General features: G+C 45.1%; 1 protein-coding gene across 10 annotated transcripts in view; it reads left to right on the forward strand.

The window, feature by feature from the left end:
• Positions 1–12456, forward strand: part of KIF13A (kinesin family member 13A) — a 219279-nt gene that overhangs the window by 79014 nt on the left and 127809 nt on the right. For 9 of the 10 annotated variants that reach the window (XM_070405671.1, XM_070405675.1, XM_070405677.1 and 6 more), the window contains exon 3: positions 11344–11356. The exons of the other annotated variant lie outside the window; for it this stretch is intronic. In XM_070405671.1, coding sequence (XP_070261772.1) covers positions 11344–11356 — 13 coding nt within the window. The remainder of the gene's footprint in view (positions 1–11343; positions 11357–12456) is intronic. 10 annotated transcript variants of the gene reach the window in all.

Consider the following 12456-nt stretch of genomic DNA (forward strand, 5'->3'; position numbering starts at 1 on the left):
AGGGAGGGAGGAAAGGAGACAGAGAGAGAAAGAGAGAGAGGGAGGGGGGGGGACAGAGAGAGAGAGAGAGATGTTCGAGGGAAACATTGATCAGCTGCTTCCTGCACGTGCCCCAACCTGGGTATGTGCCCTGACCGGGATTCAAACCCGCCATCTTTCTGTGTACGGGAGGACACACCAACCGACTGAGCCACACCAGCCAGGGCCTGTACATATTTTCTTAAAAAACTTTTTCTCGCCCTGACCGGTTTGGCTCAGTGGATAGAGCCTCGGCCTGCGGACTCAAGGGTCCCAGGTTCGATTCTGGCCAAGGGCATGTACCTTGGTTGCGGGCACATCCCCAGTAGGGGCTGTGCAGGAGGCAGCTGCAGCTGATCAATGTTTCTCTCTCATCGATGTTTCTGACTCTCTCTCCCTCTCCCTTCCTCTCTGTAAAAAATCAATAAAATATATTTAAAAAAAAAACCACAAAACTTTTTCTCGCATGAAATACTCTCATAGCCCAAAACCACTGTGTCATTGACAACACAGTGAGCATTTTTCTCCTCAAGATTTTAATTTTATACATCCCTTTAAGGCATCGGTTCTCAACCTTCCTAATGCCGCGACCCTTTAATACAGTTCCTCATGTTGTGGTGACCCCCAACCATAAAATTATTTTCGTTGCTACTTCATAACTGTCATTTTGCTACTGTTATGAATCGAAATATAAATATCTGATATGCGGGATGTATTTTCCTTGTTACAAATTGAACATAATTAAAGCATAGTGATTAATCACAAAAACAATATGTAATTATATATGTGTTTTCTGATGGTCTTAGGCGACTCCTGTGAAAGGGTCGTTCAACCGCCAAAGGGGTCGCGACCCACAGGTTGAGAACCGCTGCTTTAAGGTATGCCATCACTGAGGTAAATAGAATGGCACCTTCCAGGCCTGGGGTCTCCTCTCAGGCCTGAGCACTGCCAGGGAGTCCTCTCTGCTGCTGTCCCTCCCAGTCATTCCTCTCTTCCCAGCAAGGACACTCGAGACTCAGAACGTTGTGCATTCACTTTTATCCTGGGTATTCTTTTTTCTGTAATGCCAGTTTCTGAGCATTGAAAACATTTTGCGCATCTTCACTTTCTTTGAAGAGTATAATGACCATTCACGTATCCAATAGTGTGCTCCCACAATTGTCAACATCCTCTGTCCCTGTTTGAAGAGCATATTTTAAACATCATGTTTCCTTTCTTTTTTGTGAAAATAAATTTTCTCTATTGCCAAAAAAGTCCGCTCATTTTTCAACTCCAAGTAACTTTTTCCTGGATGAAATTTGTTGCTGTGTTGACATTTGCATGTATTATCGGGGAGGGCTCTTTGTTGTAACAACGATAGCATCTGACATTTATTGGGCAATAACTATGTGCTAATGGTGTGCGTGTTACCCTTGCCATCACATGTAACCCTTCAACAGTCCTGAAGGAGTGCTCTGCTGGCCTGAATTTATAGCCAGAGAAACTGAAGCTCAGTTCAGTAAAATTGCCCAAGATCAACATAGACGGTGGCAGAGCTAGACTTTCCAAATCCTGAACTCTTCACCACTCTCCTATATTACTTATTATAGAAATTCCAGCCAAATTTAGTTATGCCAGGAGGATGTAGTCCAAATACACCAAAAAATCAAACCACAAGTCTTTCCACAAGTACAACATGGGTTCAGTTTTCCTTTTGACTTTTATTGAAAATAAGAGCAAGTTAAGTGGAATGGTAATTTTTAAAAAGATGCAGTTTAGTTTTCTTTAAATGAGTTTTGGTACTATTAGTTGTTTATTGTAAATATATTCGGAATTAAAATTTTTAAACTTGCCCTGACCGGTTTGGCTCAGTGGATAGAGCGTCGGTCTGCGGACTGAAGGGTCCTGGGTTCGATTCCGGTTAAGGGCACGTACCTTGGTTGTGGGCACATCCCCAGTGGGAGGTGTGCAGGAGGCAGCTGATCGATGTTTCTCTCTCATCAATGTTTCTAACTCTCTATCCCTCTCCCATCCTCTCTGTGAAAAGTAAATAAAATATATATATATATAAAAAGAAGCTTTCCTTCTCTTCTCTTAAAAAATTTTTTTTAACTCAACAACATATTAAATATTGAGGTACTTGAAGCCGTTTTTCCCTTCATTCATCTCATTGCAAGGTCTGTGATGGAAGTACCTTACAGCTGTGTTTCCATCCTTACAGATGGAGTGGGGAGGCCCAGTGGGTGGCTCATCACACAGCAAGTCTTACAGATTCTGCCTTCAGATCGTTTCTTTGTTCTCTACTTTTTATCCTATTTTTCTCTTGCCTTTGCAGTGGTGCCAGCTCACACACCATGAAGGCTGTGGTGGGCGCTAGGTAGAGGGTCATCAGGACATCTCTCACTGTTCATTCTGCAGGTGGCGTGGCCTCAATCATAGCTCCCAAAACAGATCTCACCGTGTTATTCTCATTGCACAAGCCATCCGTGGCAATCGCTTCTAAAAAAAGTCAAAGTCAGCGTGGCACTCTGTGCTGTCTGCACTGTGGTTGCTATATATTATTTCTGCCTTATAGTTCCCAATTACCTCTGTTTGCCTACTGCTCCATGAACATATCTTCTGCTCTCCAACTTTATTTTAGCTGTTTCCTGACTAAGTTTTGCTCCCAACACATCTGCATGCACATTTTTGTGGCTTTATTCATAGCCCTCTCCAGTGGTGATCCGTTTTCTTCCTCTCTACGGGACGTGGAAGTTTGCAGCCTTCCTCGGACTCCACACTGCTGCGACATCCCTTTATTTCATGTAAAAGACATTCCTCCTTTGAGATTCTCTTAAACACTCATGAAGGACCTTGACACAGACAGGGCTAGCTGATGACATTAACTGCATGGATGACCCATGCAGACATGGATGACTCACATCATTGAGCATCCACATGGATTGCTATCCAGTATCCTAGCCTAGGCTAAAAGAGTGTTTACTAAATTCTTGTAGATTCAGAGAAACAATACACTGTAGCTGTTAAGAATGGGGGGTGCTGTAGCCAGAGAATACCCGGTCTTGCATCATGCTGCTGCTGCCAGTTAACTGTGACTGTAAGCAAGTCATACAATCTCTGTACCTTGTATCTCAGTTTTTTTTCATTTGAAAAACAATAATAAAGAGAGTCTTATAGGGTTATCAAATATGTTCAATGCATTAAACCAGGGAGAGCTAACAGGAACATACCTGGAACATAGTTAGAACTGCATAAGTGTTAGTTATTAATGATCATTCATTCCATTTTACAGAGATTCTGCTGTGATTAGGTTAGAGTTTACCACCCTGAAACGTTCTATATCTGAAATATTACATCTCATCCACTCTAATCAGCATCTTTGCTTTTTAACTTTATCCTGACCACACATTTCTTGCCTTGCTGTTTTCTCCCAGTCTGTCCTCCTCCTGACTTTTCTTCTTTCTCTTCCCAACCCATGCCCTGTTGGGTCTTCCCATTGATCCAGAGCAGACCCTAGCCAGCTACAGGGACTGTGTTCTTGAAAAGCACCTAGTTTGCAAAATTCATAGGTGCAAGATGAAAGTCTTATAGGAAATAGGGGATTAGAATAAAAACAATTTTTAAATGACATTGAGGATGTACCTTAAACCAAAATAGTCTAAAAGACATACTCTTCCAAAGCAAACCAGGTATATTGATGTTAGAAGTATGTTCTGATTGAATGAATTGGTTTCTTCACATGGTCAGAAAATTTTGCTGTAGCTTCCTATAAGCATTTAATGTTTTGGGCATTAACATTCTTATTGTGATAGGTTTCAGAGGCTCTTCAAAATGCATATATAACCCCTTTTACTTATAATTCATAGAAATGCTTGTTATATGTTTTAAATATATGGATATGTTAACTTGTTGGTTTACAAGTGTATAAACTCATCTTCAGACTACAGTTAATTAATGCTGATTGAAGCTGGACTTTTATACCCACCTATCTTACAAAACCCCAACCTGTATCATCCCATGTCCCACTGTCTGTGTTTCTGTGAACTCCGCAGCAGAACAGTCTTCTGGTCCTCAGTGGGCTGTGTTGACGATGCTTTTGTGCAGACAGTTACCCCTCCTGAGACGCCATTTCTTTGCCTTTTCAGCTTCCTGACTATTCAGCCCTCTAGATTCTGCTCAGGGGTTTTCTCCTCAGAGAGAAAATACGTTGCCTTGTTTCCACTTGATCTTGCCCTCTTTGGAGGCTACTGCTGTGCACATAATATTCTGTTGTAATATGTGTGTACAAGTTCAGTATATTGTTGTCTGATCGGCAATATGTTTAATTTATATTTGTAGCTCGACAAAGTATCACACTGGGTGTTAAATATTTGTTGACAGAATACAGCTCTTTGTTGCTATCTGCTGTGACACTTATTACTGTTTAACAGTTATTCATGTGCGCACCTATGTCTCTCACAAGGTCGTAAGCTTCTTGAGGTCAGAGACTATGCTCCATTCATATCCCTCAAAGCACCTATAATGTGCAGTGTGGGAATCAGTACTCAGAAAATACTTGCTGGTTAGCAGAGTTCTTGGACAATTTAGGTGACCCAGGATATAGTTCTCCAAGCTGGAAACGATCATCAAGGGCTAAAGGTCATGCCCATAGACTGATCTTCAGGAGTCAAATGTCAGTTAGCTATATATATCTTTCAGATACAGGTTATGGCATTTTCCAACAATCATTGATCAAATAATTAATACATGGAAGCGAAGTTTGTGTTTAGAAGCACACACTGATCATTCATGTCCCTTAAACATTGACTGGTTATTAGGGCTTGTGCACATCAGGGCCGTTGGCCATCTAAATTTTAATTGCCTAACTGTATTCAAGAGGCTGTAAATACGGACAAAAGACTCTTTGACCCAGAAATCTTTCAGTGTGAGAAGTGGGGAAAGAACTCCAGCTATATAGGGTTGTTGTGATACACTGTTATACTGCTTTCTTTATTTCATTCTGCTGTTAAACTTTCCAGGTCCATACTACCTACTAAATTAAGTACCAACTCTCATTTCAATGGCCCAGTATAGACCCAACTTATCTTTACAATCTTATTTACTAGAGTATGTGTGTGTAGGTGGGGGGAGGAGGGTATTTTCTCTAGTCTCATGATACTGAGCGTACATTTCTGAACTTAGTGGACCTCAGAAACTTTTGAGGGTTTGACCCTTGTTAACGTTCCATTGAACTTCTCTTTGTGAAATACTGGTCTAGAGAAATAATTATTTTTAAGTAAGTCATTGAAAATAGTCTGTATTTTCTAACAATCTCTAAGGTTTCACTACTGTTAAATGCAAGCAATCTTGCCCTAATATCATGGGGTTGTGGGACTGGTTGGTGATCGAAGTAAATTCTCACATCTGGATTATTTTTAACTCTGTAATGTAAAAATTCTTTTAGTGTTTTCCATCCTACATGAGTATGTGGAATTGGGAACAGAGATTACTTTACATATACCAGTCAGAGCTAAGCTGTTTTGTTGACCTCAGGAATACTGCAGTATCAAAGGGGTGAATGCCAAGGTGGCCTCGAACAGTTGGATGAGGAGCTGAGAAAACTGGGCCTTGACCTGGGTCTTGGAGAGTAGGAAGATTGGATCAAGCAGAGCAGGGAGACAACAGTGAGATAAAAGCATTGGAATTGCATGCGTTGGTGGTGAACGCAAATGGTGTGACTGACTTGAAGAGATCCATTGACTTCCCAGTCCTGAGAGAGAAGGGAAGAGGCTTTGGGGTTTTGTAAAATAGAGATACTGTTAGTGTAGAACTGTACCTCCTATTTTTTTTCTTCCTGGGCGCTAGAGACATTATTACCTTGCTGGTGTCTAAAATGTCAAATAGTGGTCAGTGTATTTCTTTCACACACACATACGCACACGCACACACTATCTCCTGAAAGGTTCACATACTTTAAAATGGACTTTTTTTGAGGATGAATGAGAAGGTGGGCAGTGGAGAGTGGTCAGGAGTGCAACATGCCTTTAGCCAAGAATCAATGGAATGCTCTGTTCTAATAAGTCAGCAGCCATACCCATATCTGCAGGTCTGTTCAGTCTGTTTGAAGGGATGTTCTTTGTAATTCATAGGATATTTGCTTCGCCAGGGATAGTACCTCTTTCTGTAATATAGGTATCTCAGCAATAGGCTGGGCCTGACTGAGAGTTTGACGGAAATCTTTGCTGATAAGATTTTATTGATATAATCAACAAGGTCATAATAAAAAATATACACACTCAATATTGATTATGTTTCTGATAGATATTTATATTCATCCTTTTTCATCTACACTAATAAAAGAGAAACATGGTAATTAGCGTACGACCACTACCCTTCCCATTGGCTAATCAGCATATCCTTATGCAAATTAACTGTCAGCCAAGATGGCGGCTGGCAGCCATGCACTGAAGCGAGCAGGGAGGCTTGCTTGCTCCAGTGACTGCGGACTCCAACGTTCCCCGCCTGCCGCTGCCGGCCTCTCAGCTGCAACTCTAAGCAACTATGTACTACGTTGCAAATAAGAAGCTAAACAAAACCCCAGAAACCGGCTTTCATTCAGCCAGGTTCAGCCAGCCGGACCGCAACATTGTATCGATGTTTTCAGCAGCAAGGCCTCAGAGCTAAAGCTGGCCCAGAATAAAAAAGAAAAGAAAAAGAAAAAAAGGAGCGGTTGGGAGCTTCAGTCACCCGCTTCTGGAAAACAGCCCTCAGCCCCTCAGCCAGCCTGGCCAGGCACCCCAGTGGGGACCCCCACCCTGATTCAGGACACCCTTCAGGGCAAACCAGCCCGCCCCTACCCATGCACCAGGCCTCTATCCTATATAGTAAAAGGGTAATATGCCTCCCAGCACCGGGATCAGCAGAGCAGCGAGGCCCCTGGCACCGGGATCAGCGTGACGGGGCAGCGCCCAAACCCCCTGATCACCCTGAGGCTCTGCGTGTGACAGGAGGCGGGGCCACAACCTCTCTATCCGCCCTGCGCTGTTCGTGACAGGGGAAGGCGCCCCAACCCCCTGATCATCCCTGCTCTGTGCCTGATAGGGGGGAGCTCCCCAATCCCCTGATTGCCCTGTGGCTCTGTGTGTGACAGGGTGCGGCGCACCAACCCCCTGATCGGCCCTGCTCTGTGTGTGACAGGGTAGAGCCATAACCTCTCCATCGGCCCTGCCCTGAGTGTGACAGTGGCGGCGCCCCAACCCCCTGATCGGCCCTGCTCTGTGGGTGATAGAGGGTGGCACCCCAACCCCCCTCCATGGGCCTTGCTCTGTGTATGACAGGGTAGAGCCATAACCTCCCCATTGGCCCTGCCCTGAGTGTGACAGGGTGCAGCGCCCCAACCCCCTGATCCGCCCTGCTCTGTGTGTGACAGGGGGCAGTGCCCCAGCTCCCCTATCGGCCCTACTCTGTGAGTGACAGGGGGGAGCTCCCCAACCCCCTGATTGACCCTGCTCTGTGTGTGACAGGGTACGGAGCCCCAACCCCCCTGATGGGCCCTGCTCTGTGAGTGACAGGGGGCAGTGCCCCAACCCCCTGATCGGCCCTGCTCTGTGAGTGACAGGGGGCAGCACCCCAACCCCCTGATTGGCCCTGCTCTGTGAGTGACAGGGGGCAGCGCCCCAACCCCCTGATCGGCCCTGCTCTGTGCGTGACGGGGTGGCGCCGCAACCTCCCCATCGATCCTGCCTTGAGTGTGACAGGGGGCGGTGCCCCAACCCCCTGATCAGCCCTACCCTGAGCATGACTGAGGGTGGCATCGCAACCTCCCGATCCGCCCTGCTCTGTGCATGACGGGGCGGTGCCCCAACTCCCCAATCAGCCCTGCTCTGAGCCTGACCAGGGGCTGCACCTAGGGATTGGGCCTGCCCTCTGCCACCCGGGAGCAGGCCTAAACCAGCAGGTCGTTATCTCCCGAGGGGTCCCAGAGTGCGAGAGGGCACAGGCCAGGCTGGGGGACCCCCCCACCCAGAGTGCACAAATTTTTGTGCACCGGGCCTCTAGTATATATATAAAACTTTTATCTTTATATTGTAATATCACATTAGTTTGTTTCAAAGGGTAGCATACTATATTTGACTAGGGGCCCAGTGCACGAATTTGTGCACCTTGAAAGGAACTGTGGGCCACGAGGCTGCAGTGGGCACAGGGGAGGGTCTTGGTCCATCTTCCACACCCCGTCCAGCCACTCCCGCCATGACTCCCAGACCCCTGTCTGCCAGCAGCCCTGCTCCCGCTGCTGCCACTCCCATGCTGACAGCGTGGAGCAATTGGGGCTGGTGCCAGCAGCTCCTCACCCCTCAGGAGCAGGGGGAGGTGGAGAAGCCCTCAGGGACGACTGGGGCCAGCAGCCGCCACTTAGACCCACTGATGGCACTGAGCGATGGGGGCTGGCAATGGGTGCGAGCAGCAGCTCCAGCACCGGCAGCAGGTGTGAGTGGGGCCGGCACCGGCAGCAGGTGTGAGTGCTGGCCAGGACCATGGTGCATGGGAGCAAAGAATTTTCAGTAACCACCAGAGGCTCGTCCTGATGCCAGCAACCGGCGCCCTGCCTTGGTCTGGCACCCCTGCTCACCTGCTCCACCATCCTGCTGCGGCCGACACCCGCCTTGCTCTGCCGCCTGTTGCCGACGTCTGCCATGTTCCACACGCGCCCCCTGGTGGTCAGCACATGTCATAGTGACCAGTTGTTCGGTTGTTACGCCGTTCTGTTTATTTGCATTTTAGCCTTTTATTATGTAGGATTATAGTCAGGTTTACTCATAATGGGAAAATTTTCTTCACAACTACCAAATAATTGTGTATAAGCTCTTGGGGTTGGGGCACTAAACTGTGGTTTGAATTAGGATGACTTAGTTGCTTATGATCTAACTCAGACATCAGGAAGGGTTTAGCAATTAATGAAGTACTGCTGTGAAGTCCTGACTTCCTTTGCTTTCTATAGTAAGGGTCCTTGTGCTAAACTAAATGACTAGTAATTGGGTAGCAGCAGATGAAGTTAGTGGCTTCCCCTTTTTCCCTGCTGCCCAGTGTCCATTTATTCTTAACAAACAGAAACACACACAAAAGAAGGTAGCAGAATTATATTGGCATTCCCATATAATGTGCTCTCTTTCTAAATGAAAGGGATACACTTTTCAAGTACTTAAAATGCTGAAGTAGGATTTGTTTCTTAAAAAGAATAAAGAAGGTCACATTGGAATGTCAGTGAAGAAAGTATAGCTTTATTGTTGGACAGCTACTAGCTACAAACCAGCACTTGTTCTTTGATGCTGGTAATGATTATCGTTCAGTCATGGAATAAAGGAAGCACAGGAGAACTCCAGAGAGAGCCTTGGGGTTCCTGTTGGCTTGCCCCGCCCCTGTTACATCGTAGCCTAAATGTGAAGGTATGTTTTACAAACTTGGTCCATGCCTTGTTATAATCCAAGTGACTTTTCTTCCCTTTGTTAAATAAAGCAGTGATTTAAATGGCGAAGCAAAATCAGAGAAGGCTTAGTTAAATGTTGTACTACCGGCTCAGACAGATGCCTTCCAGAGCAGTGTTCTACTTAAGGAAATTTTCCTGGCAGAAATCTCAAGCTTTATCCACAAAGCAGAGATCCACAGCTTTCTTAGAATTAAAAACACTTGTGCATTTTTATTATAACAACTATAAATGTTTATCTTGTTTTAAAGGGTAGACACAGAATGTTGAGATTTGCTTGGAAGCAGGCAGAGAAACCCATTTCTCTAGATAGCGTTTCCCTCTAAAATCTGAATATAAAAACCACATTCTCTTTGTGCCTAACTGTCTGCCGTATTGACCTAGGTCTCATTTCCTTTCAGCTAATTCCTAAAATTCAAGGAGATGAATTTTCAGTTTCATCACCATAGGAATGTCATGGTTTTCCTTCCCTAGACTTAGAAGTTTTGAGTTGTCTACCTGACTCTGGAATCCATGGACAGCCTTTCCTTGCTGCTGAGCTCTGGGTTTTATTGGGGCCCTCAGAGCTCTATTGTACCCAGTGATGGAGAAAGGACACTTGCTGTTTGCCTGTACCCTCATGATTCTGTTCCCTGTTAAGGATGAAAGCCATGGGAAACATTCCCCCATATCTATTTAACAATAATTTTACATTTAATGAATTGATGATATTGGAGGTTCCTTAAGAATAATCACATCAGGAAAGCCAAGAACTGTCACAGGATCACATACTATAAAATTACTAGAGGCCCAATGCACAGATTCATGCACCAGCAGGGTCCCTTGGCCTGGCCTGTGGGATCAGGCCGAAACCGGATCTCTCACATCCCCGAGGGGTTCCGGATTGTGAGAGGGCACAGGCCAGGCTGAGGGACCCCATTGGTGCACAATTGGGGCCGGGGAGGGATGTGGGAGGGCTCCAGGGCGTGTCCAGCCCACCTTACTCAGTCCCAGCAGTAAGCTAACCTACTGGTTGGAGCGTCTGCCCCTGGTGGCCAGTGCACACCATAGCAACTGGTCAACCGGTCGACTTCTCCCTGGTGGTCAGTGCACGTCATCGCAAGTGGTTGAGTGGCCTTAGCATATCATTAGCATATTACACTTTGATTGGTTGAATGGCCAACCAGACCACCAGATACTTAGCATATTAGGCTTTTATTATATAGGGTAGTGCAGCACCTTAATTTTGTACACAAGGAAAACATTTACAAAGCAAGGCAGACTAATGGTTTGTTACTTTCAGAATGATTTCCTTTTCAGAGTTTTCTCCAGGTGCAATTTCAGTCATATTTGAGTTATTAACATGCAAAACTGAGTATTTAAAAATGGCACATGTGATAGGGAAGCATGTAACTTGCTTTTAAATTTCTGTTCAGAGTTGAAATATATGAAAATTGTCATCCAGAACTATGGCTTTAAAATTTATCAAAGGAAATATACATACATTTTAATAACAATTAAAGAAAAATTTAAATATGAGACTGATTTAAAAGTATTTGACCCCATGCAGTATGATTGCAGTATCTTTATTTTGATGCTCTTCTGTTGGCATCTTTTAGAATCATTAAAACTGTCTCTGAACAACTAGATGTGTTCTATTAAATCAGAAAAGAAATTCATTATGCCTGTACTATATTTTTGAGCAAACGTAAAAATTTATCACTTCAAGCAGTGAAATGAATTTGGCCTCTGATCTTTTTGAAGTTGCAATATCATTCAGATCATGTTATCAGGATGCTGAGTTTCTCTTACGTTTTTTTCTCTTTCATTGCTACCTTCTGATGTGGCTGCTGTGTTGACAACCCTCTCTACTTCTGCTGTTGAAATGTTTTGTTTGCATCATTAAGGAAACCTCCCAAGGTAAGCACTGTTATGGAGTGTGGCATGCGTACTAAGTGTGTAAAAATCCAGGATTTTATCCATTACAATAACCCATGTGGAACACCTGTCCCCTTGAGAAGAAAAATCATCTCTCTAATGTAAAACTTAAATTGTGAACAAGCAATTAATGTTGGTAATGATATAAAATTAGACTGCTCCTCTACATTACAAAGCAGTTTCATACATTTTATTCTTGTTATTAATGCTGTGGTCCTGTCAGGTTACTGTTTCTATTTTATTAATGACTAGAGGCCTGGTGCACGAAATTCGTGCATGGCGGGGAGAGTGCAGCCCAGCCTGCACTCTCTCCAATCTGGGACCCTTCGAGGGATGTCCAACTGCCGGTTTAGACATCCCTCTCACAATCCAGGACTGCTGGCTCCCAGCCACTCACCTGCCTGCCTGCCTGATTGCCCCTAACTGCTTCTGCCTGCCAGCGTGATCACCCCCTAACCCTTCCCTGCCAGCCTGATCAACACCTAACTGCTCCCCTGCTGGCCTGATTGCCCCCAACTGCCCTCCCCTGATGGCCTGATCACCCCCAACTGCCCTCCCCTGCCAACCTAGTCCCCCACAACTGCCCTCCCCTGCAGGCCTGATTGACCACAAGTGCCCTCCCCTGCCGGCCATCTTGTGGTGGCCATCTTTGATCACATGGGGGTGGCCATCTTGTGTGAGGGTGTGATGGTTGATTTGCATATTACCTCTTTATTATATAGGATGACATGAGGCTCAGAGAGAGGAAGTAGTATGTTTGATTCCCAGATTGGGTAGATGGAGGAGCTCGGACTGTCCAGTATCACCACCTAGAAAATGTGAGGACAAAATAGTAACATCATAGGATTGTAGTGTTAACTGTGATTATTGATTGGACCAGCTGTATTTTTTGTGTCCTCCTTAGAATAGTTGATATCATCAGAAAAGTTCTCCAACCTTTTACATAAAGTTTCAGCCACCCACCAGCTCTGTGTGTTCCACTGGAATTTCTAGCCAATCACAAAGTTCACTAGTAGGAGTCATCCCCCTTGCTCTAGCCAGCCTTTGACGTCATATTTACCAGTGAGAGGCCCAAAAGTTAG

This window comes from Myotis yumanensis, unplaced genomic scaffold, assembly GCF_028538775.1.
Source record: "Myotis yumanensis isolate MYYU_CA2020_CCGP unplaced genomic scaffold, mMyoYum1.0.hap1 SCAF_2, whole genome shotgun sequence".
Taxonomy (NCBI): Eukaryota; Metazoa; Chordata; class Mammalia; order Chiroptera; family Vespertilionidae; genus Myotis; species Myotis yumanensis.